This window comes from Bombina bombina, chromosome 9, assembly GCF_027579735.1.
Source record: "Bombina bombina isolate aBomBom1 chromosome 9, aBomBom1.pri, whole genome shotgun sequence".
NCBI lineage: Eukaryota > Metazoa > Chordata > Amphibia > Anura > Bombinatoridae > Bombina > Bombina bombina.
In genome coordinates this window covers 288,898,316-288,916,559 of record NC_069507.1, presented here as the reverse complement: position 1 = coordinate 288,916,559, position 18,244 = coordinate 288,898,316, and the positions used below count along the sequence as shown (strand labels likewise).

The 18,244-nt window shown below is 39.0% G+C and overlaps 1 protein-coding gene across 1 annotated transcript in view; it reads right to left on the bottom strand.

Annotated features, from left to right (window-relative positions):
* LOC128640610 (amiloride-sensitive sodium channel subunit alpha) overlaps positions 1–18,244 on the bottom strand; it is a 620,512-nt gene that overhangs the window by 513,963 nt on the left and 88,305 nt on the right. The window contains exon 2 of the mRNA XM_053693079.1: positions 4,761–5,069. Coding sequence (XP_053549054.1) covers positions 4,761–5,069 — 309 coding nt within the window. The remainder of the gene's footprint in view (positions 1–4,760; positions 5,070–18,244) is intronic.

Genomic DNA, 18,244 nt, shown 5'->3' with positions numbered 1-18,244 from the left:
TGCAGACCTCCGACGTGGAACATCCTCTTCTCCCGACGCCTACTAGCCGAATGAAGGTTCCTTTAAGGGACGTCATCCAAGATGGCGTCCCTCGAATTCCGATTGGCTGATAGGATTCTATCAGCCAATCGGAATTAAGGTAGGAAAATTCTGATTGGCTGATGGAATCAGCCAATCAGAATCAAGTTCAATCCGATTGGCTGATCCGATCAGCCAATCAGATTGAGCTCGCATTCTATTGGCTGTTCCAATTATTCGTTATATTGTAGCTATATTAGGGTTTATTTTACAGGTAAGTATTTAGCTTTAAATAGGAATAATTTATTTAATAAGAGTTAATTTATTTCGTTAGAATAAAATTATATTTAAGTTAGGGGGGTGTTAGTGTTAGGGTTAGACTTAGCTTTAGGGGTTAATCCATTTATTAGAATAGCGGTGAGCTCCGGTCGGCAGATTAGGGGTTAATAATTGAAGTTAGGTGTCGGCGATGTTAGGGAGGGCAGATTAGGGGTTAATACTATTTATTATAGGGTTAGTGAGGCGGATTAGGGGTTAATAACTTTATTATAGTAGCGCTCAGGTCCGCTCGGCAGATTAGGGGTTAATAAGTGTAGGCAGGTGGAGGCGACGTTGAGGGGGGCAGATTAGGGGTTAATAAATATAATATAGGGGTCGGCAGATTAGGGGTACATAAGGATAATGTAAGTAGCGGCGGTTTACGGAGCGGCAGATTAGGGGTTAAACATAAAATGCAGGTGTCAGCGATAGCGGGGGCGGCAGATTAGGGGTTAATAAGTGTAAGGTTAGGGGTGTTTAGACTCGGGGTACATGTTAGGGTGTTAGGTGCAGACTTAGAAACTGTTTCCCCATAGCAAACAATGGGGCTGCGTTAGGAGCTGAACGCGGCTTTTTTGCAGGTGTTAGGTTTTTTTTCAGCTCAAACAGCCCCATTGTTTCCTATGGGGGAATCGTGCACGAGCACGTTTTTGAGGCTGGCCGCTTGCGTAAGCAACTCTGGTATCGAGAGTTGAAGCTGCGTTAAAAATGCTCTACGCTCCTTTTTTGGAGCCTAACGCAGCCATTCTTTGGACTCTCAATACCAGAGTTATTTTTATGGTGCGGCCAGAAAAAAGCCGGCGTTAGTTTTTCGGGTCGTTACCGACAAAACTCCAAATCTAGCCGATAGTTTCCAGATCTGAAACTGACTGAAAAAAGCATGAGCCTTTAAGGGATTTTTTAAAACATTGGACAGAAAAAAAAACCTTCATTTGGGAGGTCTTGCTCTGAAACTTATCCAATAAACCTGGATCTGGAACAGAGATCTGGAACAGACTGAAACCAAGCTTCTTCAAAAAAAAGGCATAACCCGCCCCAACCAGTGTTGTGTATTCTGACAAAAGCAACAAAACTAATAGAAGCTTTCCCTCTAGACTACTTATCTTGAGGAAGAAAAGACCCTTTACCTCCGGTAACAGTAGATATTATAGAATCTAAATCAGAACCAAACAGTTTCTTTCACCGAAAAAGAAAAAGACAACAGTCTGGATTTCGACACAATACCAACAGACCAGGACTCAAGCCATAAGACTCTCCTAGCAAGGACTGCAAAAGGCCTACTTCAGAGTCATCAGAATACTGTTCTGTAAGATATCAGTAATCAAATGAAATAGCTGGCCTAAACAAATACCCTGCTTGTAAAAGTAATGCAATAGTAGTATTTTGTATATCCATAGATGGAGGCAGAAGACAAGTCCCAGCATCCAATTATGGAGGGTCTGTGACAGATTTCCCATGAGGTAAAAAAGGTGTCACAAACCATACCCCAATAACGTCCCTCTGACAAGCACTGTACTCGTGCCTCAATAAAGACTGAGAACCCCTCACTCTGAAGAATCAAATACACATCTTCATTCTTTGACCACCACCAGTGGAGGCAAGGTAAAAACTGAGGTATATGTGAGGTGGGAGAGATTTTATAGAACTCTTGAGGTTTGGGACTCTTTGCCTCTTCCTAGTGGTAAGGAAGAGTAATTCACAGAAGTAATGGATCATGGACTCTCACCACCTGTAGGAAAGAAATTGTATATATATATATATATATATATATATATACATACGTATATATATATATATATATATATATATATATATACACAGTGTATACGTGTATATATTCACACCCATATGCATATATATATATACAGTATATACGTGTATATATTCACACCCATATGCATATATATATATATACAGTATATACGTGTATATATTCACACCCATATGCATATATATATATATACAGTATATACGTGTATATATTCACACCCATATGCATATATATATATATACAGTGTATACGTGTATATATTCACACCCATATGCATATATATATATATACAGTATATACGTGTATATATTCACACCCATATGCATATATATATATATATATACAGTGTATACGTGTATATATTCACACCCATATGCATATATATATATATATACAGTATATACGTGTATATATTCACACCCATATGCATATATATATACATACAGTATATACGTGTATATATTCACACCCATATGCATATATATATATACAGTATATACGTGTATATATTCACACCCATATGCATATATATATACATACAGTATATACGTGTATATATTCACACCCATATGCATATATATATATACAGTATATACGTGTATATATTCACACCCATATGCATATATATATATATACAGTATATACGTGTATATATTCACACCCATATGCATATATATATATATATACAGTATATACGTGTATATATTCACACCCATATGCATATATATATATATACAGTATATACGTGTATATATTCACACCCATATGCATATATATATATACAGTATATACGTGTATATATTCACACCCATATGCATATATATATATACAGTATATACGTGTATATATTCACACCCATATGCATATATATATATACACAGTGTATACGTGTATATATTCACACCCATATGCATATATATATATACAGTATATACGTGTATATATTCACACCCATATGCATATATATATATATACAGTATATACGTGTATATATTCACACCCATATGCATATATATATATACAGTATATACGTGTATATATTCACACCCATATGCATATATATATATATATATACAGTATATACGTGTATATATTCACACCCATATGCATATATATATATACAGTATATACGTGTATATATTCACACCCATATGCATATATATATATATATACAGTATATACGTGTATATATTCACACCCATATGCATATATATATATACAGTATATACGTGTATATATTCACACCCATATGCATATATATATATATATATATACAGTATATACGTGTATATATTCACACCCATATGCATATATATATATACAGTATATACGTGTATATATTCACACCCATATGCATATATATATATATATACAGTATATACGTGTATATATTCACACCCATATGCATATATATATATATACAGTATATACGTGTATATATTCACACCCATATGCATATATATATATACAGTATATACGTGTATATATTCACACCCATATGCATATATATATATACAGTATATACGTGTATATATTCACACCCATATGCATATATATATATATATACAGTATATACGTGTATATATTCACACCCATATGCATATATATATATATATATATACAGTATATACGTGTATATATTCACACCCATATGCATATATATATATATACAGTATATACGTGTATATATTCACACCCATATGCATATATATATATATACAGTATATACGTGTATATATTCACACCCATATGCATATATATATATACAGTATATACGTGTATATATTCACACCCATATGCATATATATATATACAGTATATACGTGTATATATTCACACCCATATGCATATATATATATATACAGTATATACGTGTATATATTCACACCCATATGCATATATATATATATTTATATTTATATTTACTTCATTTAAATGTGTTTGGTGCACTTTTTTTTGGTGCCACTTACACTTTACACTAGGCGGCCGATTTTACTAACTGTCGGACATGATCCGCTGTAGCGATCATGTCCGCCCGAAATAGCCGAATGCTGACAGCATACGCTGTCGGCATTTAACATTGCACAAGCAGTTCTGGTGAACTGCTTGTGCAATGCCGCCCCCTGCAGATTCAGGGGGTGTCAATCAACCTGATCGTATGAGATCAGGCAGATTTATGTCCGCAGCCTCAGCTTCTTAACTCCTACTTAACTCTCCTGTATACGGCCCCATTCGGACTGTGATAAATTGGCCCCATGGTCTTCAGTTGAGCAAACCAGGTGAGCACATATTCTGTTTGTGCTGGAGTGCACCCGTTCACTTGTAATCCAAGTTATAGAAGTTGCAATATTGCTCATCGTGACCTGCACTAACTTTAGCACACCACTTGTATTCTAGCCCTATCTAGCTGTCTGTATATATATCTGCATATATTCATTTAGATATATACTGTATGTACCTGTGATAGTATTTTGTTAATGGACTAATGATTTTACTCTTTAAAAATGGATGTTAGGTGGAAAAGAACCCTATTTCCTCTTGTTAGGGTTGCAGTGATTATGTTATCCCTGAACAGCCAATGAGCAATTGTCCTACATAATTGGTTGTGCACAAAAATGGAAGATAAACATGTTTGCCTGCAATATGCACTTACCTGTATGGGTTTAAAGTACAAATAGTCACTGCTGGGAAGGGAAGTCGGTCAGAGTTAACATTGACATTGATGCTGACTGGATAACTAAAGTATTGTCCAAAAAGAAGTGCAAACTGCCAGTACATAAGTCCAAACGTTGCCAGGAAGAGGACTAGCCAGAAGGCTGTCTTCATTCGGTTGTTGCGGGAACACACAAGTCGGATGGCTCCATGAATAGTAGTGTTGCTACAGAAGAACTCGAAAAGCTCACGGTACGACTTGAAGTACCCTATCAGCGGCTCATCTTGTGACTTCTCTTCCTCAGCCATCCTATTGGGCAAATAGCACATTAAATTGTATGCAAAGAAAGGTCAACATATAACTTTTTTACAGTGACGGTATCAATATGTGACAGAAAAACTAAATCGTAAATAGAATCATAAATATATAAAAATAGTAGAGATGGTTTGAAAACAGAAATAATTTGTAATGATTAGCAAGGAAGCAGAAAATGTCACGTTTTAACTCTAACCTTAGTCACACAACAGGATTTTACAAGAGATCATTAACATTTGCATTTGGCACAGAAGGTAACAAATCCTTGGGATTTTGTAGTTTCAATGGTGCAGATTATTTTCTATATATCATTATGCAAAACCCTTCCTTTGCTACTAAAACTGTATGGCTCCTACTGTGTATACTGTGAGCCTTCAATGATAAAAAATGAGCTCCTAGATTAGTGCTAGACTGCAGTTTAGTGGTCTTGCCCTGATACTGAGTGTTGGCCGTCATAAGTTTAGGTTCTACATCTATATTAGAGGCAAAGGCGTCATGAAATAAATGATAACATATCTCTTTTAATTTAGTCTAAGGTTTCAGTAAAATAGACCTTGATCACAATCTATCAGCAGTGGCTCTCGGCTCTTTTTCGTGCTACTTTTCGATTTAGAGTGATCACAAAATTACGTTTTCACCTAATTCCAGCACTCGCAAAAAGGTTTTTGGATCCTGGATAAAAACCCTATTTTTCCTAAGGGGCGAAAAAGCTCTCGGCAATCACAATACTTTTTTGAGTTACTTTTCAAAAACTTTTCAAGACCAGTTTTGTCTTTTGAAAGGACATTTCAGACATCATTAATGCAGTTTTGCTGCTATTTGCAATCTTTTATCGTGCACGTATGTAAACCACTCTAAAATGACCACAGGAGCCATTCTAGAGGTTTATTAACATACAATGATTCATTAAAGCTCCAGTCATTCCCATTGGAGAGGGCACACAATTACATATGTATAGATTTGTATGTAAGTGATATCCTGTACAGCTAAGGGTATCTGGAGGAAAAGTCACCTCAGCATCTACAAATGTTGTGTTTTTTATTTTTCATTTGTAATATTTGATTGTAAGTAACATTTACACCGTTGTGATTGTTACTAGCAGTATTGGTGTCTTTGTTAAATAATATTTTTAAAGGATCGTGGCTTTTATAGTTAATGTAATCCGTTTCCATCTGCACCACTGCTAACCCATCTGAATGCATCTTTTAAGGAGGATGGAGAGACTACACTACAAGAAGATATTAGAAACACATAGGGGCCCATTTATCAAGACCGCTGCTCCATAACCTGTCATCACTGCAATTCAACCCGATCAAGTACGATCGGGTTGATTAACACCCCCTGCTGGTGGCCGATTGGCCGCGAATCTGCAGGGGGCGGCGTTGCACCATCAGCTCTTGTGAGCTGCGGGTGCAATGCTGAATATGGAGAGCGTATTGCTCTCCGCATTCAGCGAGGTCTGTCGAACCTGATCCGCACTGTCAGATCAGGTCCGACAGACCTTTGTTAAATAGGCCCCATAGTCTCTCTTTTGATTTCAATTTGCCCCAAAATACAAACGGTGCTTTAACAAACAAGCACTGAGATTACAAGGTATACGCTTAACCCGGTGAGTAAATAACGCTAAAAAGTTAGTAGTACCGCATATTCCATAGTGCTGCCATTACAAGTTAACAAAAAAACCTTCTTGTGCTGTGCGTTATGGTGTCATAAGCTCTATACCACACAAAAGCCATGTCCTGACTTGACGTGCTCGTGCACGTTTCCCCCCATAGACATCAATGGAGAAAAAGTGTTAGAAAAAAATTAACACCTGCAGTTGCGGAATGACGATCACTATAATGCATTCCCCATTGATGTCTATGGGGACAAGAAAGTCCAACATAAACCCCTAGTCCAAATAACCCTAATCCGCCGCCCCCCAACATCACTGACACTAAATAAAGTTATTAACCCCTAAACCGCTACCCGACACTAAATAAAGTTATTAACCCCTAAACCGCTACCCGACACTAAATAAAGTTATTAACCCCTAAACCGCTACCCGACACTAAATAAAGTTATTAACCCCTAAACCGCTACCCGACACTAAATAAAGTTATTAACCCCTAAACCGCTACCCAACACTAAATAAAGTTATTAACCCCTAAACCACTGCCCTACACTAAATAAAGCTATTAACCCAAAACTGTCACCCCTGCATTGCTAACACCTAAATAAACCTATTAACCCCTAAACCACCAACCCTCATATCGCAACTACTAAAATAAACCTATTAACCCCTAAATCGCCAACCCCCACATAGCTACTATTAAAATAAAGCTATTAACCGCTGAACCGTTGGGCCCACACATCGCAACACACTAAATTAAACTATTAACCCCTTAACCTAACACCCCCTACAAATAAAAGTTAGACTATAACTACCTAAAAATAAATAAAAACCTGTGAAATAAAAAAAAAAAATACCAAAAGATTTTTGGGAATAGGTATCTCCACTATGCTAAATTGAGCACAGTATTAAACAAACAGTATATAAATTGTGGAGTTAGTAGAGAAAAAAAAACACATTAAAACGTGAAACGTTAATGTAACCATAATAAAACGTTCCTTAAGACACCGGAACTACACACATACAATTCCTTTTTGTCTTCTGAATAAAGGGTTAATTTTCAGTGAGGGTGAGACTGAAAATTAACCCTTTATTCAGAAGACAAAAAGGAATTGTATGTGCGTATTAGTTCCGGTGTCTTAAGGAACGTTTTAATATGGTTACAATAAAGTTTCACGTTTGAATGTGTTTTTTTCTCTACTAAATAAAAAAAAAATAAGCTTAAACTATAAATAAACCTAACATAACTATTTTGAAAAAAATAAATAAAATAAAAATAAAAAGCCTAAATTACAAAACACTACGAAAAAATAACAAAAAAACTAACATTACAAAAAACCCTCTAAAATTATGAAAAATAAAACAAATCTAAGATTACAAATAATAATAAACAAAATTATCCAAAATAATAAAAATGAAACCTAATCTAATACCCCTATAAAAACAAAAAGCCACCCCAAAATAAAAACACCCCCTAATCTAACAATAAACTACCAATAGCCCTTAAAAGGGCCGTTTGTAGAGCATTGCCCTAAGTTAAACAGCTCCTTTACATTAAAAAATTACAAAGTACCACCTAACAGTAAAGCCCCCCCACCCAAGCAACCCCCCAAAATAAAAAAAAAACTAACTCTAAAAAAAAACTAAGCTACCCATTGCCCCTAAAGGGGCATTTGTATGGGAATTGCCCTTAAAAGAAAACAAAAAAAAAACTAACACTAGCCCTGCAATAGGTACTCACCATTCCTGAAGTCCGGCGGTGAAGGTCTTCTTCCAGGCGGCTCCTTCTTCATCCAGCCTGGGGACATCTTCCTTCTTCATCCAGAGCGAAGGTGGCGCGGAGCGAAAGTGGCAGTAGAGCAGGAACGGCTGCGGAGCCATCCAGCATGGAGGATCATTTTAATGTGATCGTCACCGCACACTAAAGATTGAATGCAAGGTACCCGTTTTATATTTGGAGTACCTTGCATTCCTATTGGCTGTTCAAATCAGCCAATAGGATTTCAGTAGCTCTCATTCTGTTGGCCGATTTGAACATTTCAGCCAATAGGAATGCAAGGTACCCCAAATATAAAACGGGTACCTTGCATTCAATCTTCAGTGTGCGGTGACAATCGCATGAAGAGGATCCTCCACGCTGTATGGCTCCGCGGCCGACTTCGCTCCGGATGAAGAAGGAAGATTTCCCACGCTGGATGAAGATGGAGCCGTCTGGAAGAAGACCTTCACTGCCGGACTTTAGGAATGTTGAGTACCTATTTCGGGGTTTTTGTAAGGTTTTTTGTTTTTGTTTTTTGTGGGGAGTTTAGATTTTGATTTTTTTTTTCTTATGGACACTAAAGAGCTGATTGCCCTTTTGAGGGCAATGCCCATACAAATGCCCCTTTAGGGGCAATGGGTAGCTTAGTTTTTTTTTTCAAGTTAGTTTTTTTTTAATTTTGAGGGGTTGGTTGGGTGGGGGGGGTTACTGTTAGGTGGTACTTTGTAATTTTTTAATGTAAAAGAGCTGTTTAACTTAGGGCAATGCCCTACAAACTGCCCTTTTAAGGGTTATTGTTAGTTTATTGTTAGATTAGGGGGTGTTTTTATTTTGGGGTGGCTTTTTTGTTTTTATAGGGGTATTAGATTAGATTTAATTTTTATTATTTTGGATAATTTAATTTATTATTTTTTGTAATCTTAGATTTTTTTTATTTTTCGTAAAATAGTTATGTTAGGTTTATTTATAGTTTAAGCTTAGATTTTATTTTATTTCACAGGTAAGTTTTTATTTATTTGAAGGTAGTTATATTGTAACTTTTATTTAAAGTTAGCGGGTGTTAGGTTTAGGGGTTAATAGTTTAATTTAGTGTGCCGCAATGTGGGGGGCAGGCGGTTTAGGGATTAATAGGCTTATTTTAGTAGTTGCTATGTCGGAGGTCGGCGGTTTAGGGGTTAATAGGTTTATTTAGTGATTTGAATAGCCAATAGAATTTCATTAGCTTTCATCCTATTGGCTGATTTGAACAGCCAATAGGATTTCAGTAGCTCTCAAATCAAATCAGCCAATAGGAACGCAAGGGACACCATTTTGAAAAGGTTCCCTTGCATTGAAGATCCAGTGTACGGCGGTGACCGTATGAAGAGGACCCTCCGCGCCGGATGTCTTTAAGGATGGACCCGCTCCACGTCGCCGGAATAGATAGAAGACGCCGCTGGGATGGATGAAGACTCTCGCCGCCTGGATGTCCAGACTTCAGAGACTGTGAGTGGATCTTTGGGGGTTAGTCTTTTTGGGTGTTTTTTTTTAGGGTTTGGGCTTTATGTAAGAGAGCTGAATGCCCTTTTCAGGGCAATGTAAAAGAGTCGAATGCCCTTTTAAGGGCAATGCCCATACAAATGCCCTTTTCAGGGCAATGGGTAGCTTAGGTTTTTGTTAGAGTTATGTTTTTTTATTTTGGGGGGTTAGTTGCGTGGTGGCTTTTACTGTTGGAGGGTCTTTGTATTTTTTTTCAGGTAAAAGAGCTGATTTCCTTAGGGCAATGCCCTACAAAAGGCCCTTTTAAGGGCTATTATTATTGTAGGCTAGGGGGTGTTTTTATTTTGGGGGAGCTTTTTTATTTTTACAGGGCTATTAGATTAGGTGTAATTGTTTTTATTTTTGATAATTTCGTAATTTAGTGTTTGCTATTTTTCGTAATTTAGAATTTTTTATTTTTTGTAATTTTAGACTTATTTTAGTAGTGTTATTTTTTTAATGTGTAATTTAGTTTATTTAATTGGTAGTTATATTAATTTTAGTATAATAGTTATGTTAGGTTAATTGTTAGTTTAAACTTATTTTTTTTCTAATTTCACAGGTAAGTTTTTATTTATTTTAAGATAGGGATATTGTAATTTTAGGGTTAGGGGTTAATAGTTTAATTTATTTTTTTGCGATGTGAGGGGCTGGCGATTTAGGGGTTAATAGGTTTATTTAGTGGCGGTGATGTGGGAGGCCAGAGGTTTAGGGGTTAATAACTTTTATTAGTGGTGGCAATGTCGGGGAGCGGCGGAATAGGGGTTAATAAGCTTTATTATAGTGGTGGCGATGTGGGCCGTGGCAGATTAGGGGTTAATAAGTTTTAAATAGTGTTTGCAATGCAGGAGGGCGACAGTTTAGGGGTTAATAGGTAGTTTATGGGTGTTTGTGTACTATGTAACGGTTTAGTTATGAGTTTTGTGAAACATTTTTTAGACTCATAACTACTGCTTTCAGATAGCGGAATGGATTGTGTCGGTATAGGCTGGAACGCAAGCATTTTAGCCTCACCACTCAACTTGTAATACCGGCGCTATGGAAATCCAACGCAAAAACTTACGGCTAGATCACGAGTTTAGCGTTAGGGTAAAAAAGCAGCGTTAAGGGGTCCTAACGCTGCTTTTTACCGCCCGCTGGTATTACGAGTCTGGCAGGTACAGGTGTACCGCTCACTTTTCTTCTGTGACTCAAGGCTACCGCAAATCCCCTTACGTCAATTGCGTATCCTATCTTTTTAATGGGATTTGCCTAACCCTGGTATTACGAGTCTTGGAAGAAGTGAGCGGTACAGCCTCTCCTGGCAAGACTCCTACCGCATTTGAAAGTCAGTAGTTAAGAGTTTTATGGGCTAACGCCGGAACATAAAGCTCTTAACTAAAGTGCTAAAAAGTACACTAACACCCATAAACTACCTATTAACCCCTAAACCAAGGCCCCCCCACATTGCAAACACTAAAATATTTTTTTTAACCCCTAATCTGCCGACTGGACACCGCCGCCACCTACATTATACCTATGAACCCCTAATCTGCTGCCCCTAATATCGGCGACACCTACATTATATTTATTAACCCCTAATCTGCTGCCCCCTACCTACAATTATTAACCCCTAATCTGTCGACCGGACATCGCCGCCACTTTAATAAATGTATTAACCCCTAAACCGCAGCACTCCCGCCTCGCAAACACTAGTTAAATTTTATTAACCCCTAATCTGCCCCCCCCAATGTCGCCGACACCTACCTACATTTATTAACCCCTAATCTTCCGACCCCAACTTCGCCGCTACTATAATAAATTTATTAACCCCTAAACCTAAGTCTAACCCTAAATCTAACCCCCCCTAACTTAAATATAATTTAAATTAAACGAAATAAATTTAACATAATTAAATAAATTAATCCTATTTAAAACTAAATACTTACCGATAAAATAAACCCTAAGATAGCTACAATATAACTAATAGTTACATTGTAGCTAGCTTAGGATTTATTTTTATTTTACAGGTAAGTTTGTATTTATTTTAACTAGGTACAATAGTTATTAAATAGTTATTAACTATTTAATAACTACCTAGCTAAAATAAGTACAAAATTACCTGTAAAATAAATCCTAACCTAAGTTACAATTACATCTAACACTACACTATCATTAAACTAATTACCTAAACTACCTACAATTAATTACCGACGCGGAGCATCCTCTTCAAACGAAGTACTAACGAAGAATGAAGGTTTCTTTAAATGACGTCATCCAAGATGGCGTCCCTTGAATTCCGATTGGCTGATAGGATTCTATCAGCCAATCGGAATTCAAGGGACACCATCTTGGATGACGTCATTTAAAGAAACCTTCATTCTTCGTTAGTACTTCGTTTGAAGAGGATGCTCCGCGTCGGCTGGATTGAAGATGGACCCGCTCCGCTCCGGAAGGATGAAGATGAAGAATTAAGGTAGGAAAAATCCTATTGGCTGATGCAATCAGCCAATAGGATTGACCTCGCATTCTATTGGCTGATTGGAACAGCCAATAGAATGCGAGGTCAATCCTATTGGCTGATTGGATCAGCCAATCGGATTGAACTTCAATCCGATTGGCTGATTACATCAGCCAATAGGATTTTTCCTACCTTAGATCTGATTGACTGATAGGATTCTACCAGCCCATCGGAATTCAAGGGACGCCATCTTGGATGACGTAATTTAAAGGAACCTTCATTCTTCGTTAGGACTTTGTTTGAAGAGGATGTTCCACGTCGGCTGGACTGAAAATGGACCCGCTCCGCTCCGGAAGGATGAAGATAGAAGATGCCGCCTGGATGAAGATTTCTGCCGTCTGGAGGACCTCTTCTACCCCGATCGGATGAAGACTTCGGACCCTCTGGGGGACCACTTGTGCCCGGCTGGGTGAAGACGGCTCAAGGTAGGGTGATCTTCAGGGGGTTAGCGTTAGGTTTTTTTAAGGGGGGATTGGGTGGGTTTTAGAGTAGGGGTGTGTGGGTGGTGGGTTGTAATGTTGGGGGAGGTATTGTATTTTTTGTTTACAGGTAAAAGAGCTGATTACTTTGGGGCAATGCCCTGCAAAAGGCCCTTTTAAGGGCTATTTTTAATTTATTATAGGGTAGGGAATTTTTTTTATTTTGGGGGGCTTTTTTATTTTATTAGGGGGATTAGATTAGGTGTAATTAGTTTAAAATTCTTGTAATTCTTTTTTTATTTTCTGTAATTTAGTGTTTTTTCCCCCCGTAATTTAGTTTATTTAATTTAATTGTAATTAATTGTAGGTAGTTTAGGTAATTAGTTTATGATAGTGTAGTGTTATTTTAACTTAGGTTAGGATTTATTTTACAGGTAATTTTGTACTTATTTTAGCTAGGTAGTTATTAAATAGTTAATAACTATTTAATAACTATTCTACCTAGTTAAAATAAATACAAAGATCAATAGGGGTGGTCTAGGAGTTAAGTCAAAAACAGTACTGGCCAAACCCACTAAACACACTCCTCACAAAGTGTGAAATTACAAACAATTACAAAAAACAAAGGGTGTGGGTGGCGCCAGGAAGGCAGACTGTTAATAAATGAAAGTTCACTGCTATTAGTAAAAATAATATTTTATTTTTAAATTGAACAATTATTGGATTTCTAAGTAAGAGTATTCAATATACCAATTTCCTTCCTAAAAACAAACTGTATGACACCGGTGTCTGTTAAAATAAGTCTAAATAACCTGAAAGATATACTAGTACAAAGCAGCAATATAAGTGTACAATTGTCAACAACGTTGGCTACTCATATATCTATACAATTCCTGACAATATTAGTTCTTATATATCTACAACTTGATACAGTGTAAAAGAGGTTGATTGCACACCCCTAATTAACCTTTTATTAATTGGGTAACATGTTTCAAAAAACAAAACAGTATTTTACTTGCTTCTTTCTCAATTAAACTTGTTCAGCTCTCTATTTTACAGCTGTTAATTAATGGTATATAGAACAGTTCACACAAAGGTGCAAATTTGAGATGTTTCAAAAGAAATATTTATAGATATTCAACCCTTAGGGTCCGTGATCCTTTACATAATACACAGAGTATTCCAGGTATGGCCACTTGTTTTATTGGGGTTACAGTTTTTACCTTCACTCCGTTTTGACAAAGTTGTTTACTCACAGAAGGCGGTCTTTCCTTTTACCTCTCAGTGATCTCGGACAGCTCGTTGTGTGAGCGACTGTCAGTCAGTTTCCCTTCATCAATCAGCTGGTTTGTAGATGTAGAGTTAATTTGTGCGCGCACTTGGTTCAATAGAAAAAATGCTCCTACCGTTCACAGCTCTGAACCCTGATCTTCATTCAGATTTCTTTCAATGGCAGGTTCATTCCGGTGTACGGTTCTGGGAGCAGACGTAATAGTAGTCTTGGGCAGTTCCAGATCACTATCCGGTTCTTTCCTTTCAGTTGGAGCTTTTGCGCAGTGTATCCACGCGTATCGGCTGCAAAGCCTTTGTCAAGATAATCAGTCTCACCTGCTCCTCCCTTTTTAAAGGTGTTTGGATTAACCCTTTATGGCACTAGTTTTTTAAAAAACTTTTCTTCCTTTGTAATGGCTTTTATGCTTTGTATTTCCTTTGCTTTACTCAATGATCGTTTAACAGTTATCATTCAGGGACATTAAATTTATGCTCCCTTATGCTCACACACAAAAAAAAGGGAACATAAATTTAATGTCCCTGGGACTTCCGGTGGGCGGAGCAACGGACTGGCAGCACACACAGAGAGCTCCGTATACTAAGCTCCTAAAAAAGCCTATATTTGCTGCCAGCACGTTCCCCACACGCATCGACCTTGTTGGAGGGACTGTACATCTTAACCCCAACGGACAAAGTAGTGTGAAGGGCTCCTACATCGCCCTTGCCCCCAGAAGGAAAAAGTGCGCACGGCGCTGTGGAGCGCAAGGGGTGAGCGCCATCTTGGACCGCGGCCTCCTCTCTCCGGCACACACAACAGGAAAGCTACATTCGTTGCGAGGACACCGCTGCACGCAACAAGAGACCGGAGGTGGTGAGAAGGCTAAGGTCCTGGACCGGTGCCTAACACTTTATTTCTCAAATAAGGGAGAGGTGGTGATAAGGGGGTGAAGGGGGCCAGGGCAAGACAACATAACTCCCTGGACACAGAAAGAGCGCGCCAGCACTGCGCTTTGCCCTAGATGCAGTATCCTCCTAAGCACCTTTAAAATCTGCAAGGGGTCTATCTTGAACTGTTTTGAACTGCAGGTTCCACAGCCAGTACCTGACAAGTGAGTGGAAGCTATCTTAAAAGGCTTACTGGCGTATTGCAGCAGCCATTACATAGAAGACCCTCCTCACTTAACTCTCACGTGGCCTTTCTCCCCCCCTCCCCCCCCCCTCTTCATAATACAAATCAGAGAGACCCGCATCATATAACCTGGGCAACTGAAGTTTATTGATTGACTCCGGTCAAACACACACAGAGACTTACTGTTATCACTCTCATTTGAAACCTTGCATGTTACTTGCACTAGGGAGCGAAGACCCAGCACAGCCACCTATACACAAAGAGCAAGAGCCCTCCCTGTTTAAATTGGACATTCATTTATTGAAATATCTCTAGAAAGCAAGGGAATAGCGTAGCACAATACAGGATGAAAACTCTGTGCCTTTAATGTTTGGTGCTGTTCTTACAACTCTTGAAACCTTGTCCTGTACTGCCATCTAGAGGACACTAAGGGTTACAATATCTGGCTCATCTCTACTATTCAGTTAGGACACTGATTTACTAACTGCACATCCTCAGAGGGAAAGGCAGGGACCAAAAAGCAGAAAAAAGGGGGCAACAAGAGGTGCTGCACACTACAAGTCCTACATCTTTATATACCTGGCTCTACTCTTCTGCTCACTGACACTGTCATCCAGGCGACACAAATAGCTGTAGCACCAATTTTAGTCCTATTCTGCGGTCTGGGGAACATTCACTGTCGCAACAAATAACCACCAATAATACTGCAAACGACTAGTGAAGATTTTGTATGAAGCTTGATCAATACTTTACACCTGTTCCTCACTCGTCGACAGGGAAAATGGCCTCTAGGGGCAAGCATTCAGAAAAGAAAAAACCGGCAACAGATCAACCCATGGAACTCCCACCTTCCCCTAGGTCCTCTCAGGGCATCACCACAGATTCGGCTGCCCTACTTCAAGAGCTTAAATCATTCTTCCTACCTAAAATGGAATCCCTCCAGGCAGGGGTTGATACTCTCACTAGTGAAGTGCGCCAATTTTCCACCAGACTCACTCATGCTGAACAACGCATATCGGATGTGGAAGACAGGCAGACGTCCACTTCTACCGCAGTAAGACAACTTCAATGCCAAAACCAGGCACTTCAGGAGAAGGTTGATGACCTTGAAAACCGCAGCCGAAGAAACAACCTTAGGGTGGTGGGGGTCCCGGAAACGATAAAGAACAAAGATCTATTGGAATTCACTGCTTTAACTCTCCCTAAACTGCTAAAGATGAATGCAGACCACTTGCCCCTAGATGTTGAACGGGCGCACCGTCTAGGCCCAGATAAAGGCCTGGAGACCCTCAACTCCCATCCGAGGCAAGTAATTTTTAAATGTCTTAATTACCAAGAAAAACTTGCCCTGCTGAGAGCATATCGAGCCCACTCTGGGGATCTAGTTTTTGAAGGGAAACGGCTGCTAATTTTCCAGGACTTTTCTGCTGAAGTGACTAAGTTGCGCAGGGACTTTGCTCCACTCTGCTCCCGCTTGCATAAAGAAGGAAAACAAGCCATGTTGCTATACCCGGCAAAGCTGAGGTTGCAAACACCTGCTGGGCCTAAATATTTTCGTACTCCACAGGAACTACAATCATATCTAGACAAAGATAGTCAAGATGCAGCACGCTGATGATAGAGATTTGAACACTATGCTTTTTTTTTTTTTTTTCCTTTTCCCCCTTCTTCTTCAGTCTCCCCATGGAGAGACAGAGATATGGGGAACTTGTCTGTCCTGGAGAAACCATGGACACAGACCCCTTGAATGCTGACCGGCTCCATTGGTCCCTGACCTACTGTTTATCCCATCTAGCAATGGAGCGGAAGAAGACTCTTGTCATCCTTAGTCTCTTGTGCTGGGTGACCAAAGTTATAAGTTATGGAAAGTTTTTACTTTTGCCCTTTATTGTTGTAGCCTATTATATTGAATGTTATGCTATGTCACTGTGTGGTACGGCAGGAATTACTGTTCTCTGTATTTTGTTGTCTCTACAAGTATATGTTATTGTTCTGGGTTCAGGGAAAGGACCGCACTTGTCTTTTTGCTCAATGGCACCTACGCCAGGAAAAGATTTCCCTCTGTACGCCAACAATAGTGGACACACACTGGTACAGCTAAACACACCTATATTGTCCACTACATCTGTACAGCTCCTTCTAGATCTTGACTTGACCGCTGGGGTTACATACCACGCATTGCTATCCCCTCTCTGCCTGCATTCCCTTGACTTTAGGCTGCTCTACTTTTCCACATGCCTATAGGGGCAATGGACGCACGACTTCTTCTATATCCACATTACCGGGAGGATACTCAGGACGCTGAGGAGCATGGGACACATTTCCATAGACATTTGGGGTTTGACTCACCTGACCGAACACACCTGCTACTTCTTACCTTTGCTATTCTCCACCTTTATGGGTTACCCTTAGGAAGCCTTAAATTGCCCTCCTCAAGTAGCTCATACCCACCAGGGAACAACAGAAGTCATCTGACTATCTTGACACACACGCTCAAACCTCCAAACCCCAGACTACCCTCATCATCACATATACCACTAAATACCTGGTTGCACTTGATAGCCTTACATCTCTACACCGTTACAACCAAGTACCTCAAAACATACTTACTACAGGTTTATCACTCCCATGGGAGCAGTATGCCGATGGGCACCATTGGAATGTCCTGTTTGTGTGGGGATTTTTTGGAGATGTTGCTATATGCTCTGCTAATGCCAGTGTTTTTATATCCTCAGCAGCAACTACGCCTCCACTCCAGGGAACCTCTACTCCAGCGACAGCCTGAGATTTGGCGGCTATGTGGACTGAGCCTCGGGCCTCTTCCTCCTCCTCCTAACTGTGAGTACAGCACCTTGGCACAGGCTACTAAGAATTTTGCTAAGTTGTCCCCCCATTATACAGAACAAACTATACATGTTCCCAAACCAGTAGTCCCCTTTTTAGGAAACCAAAACATGGCC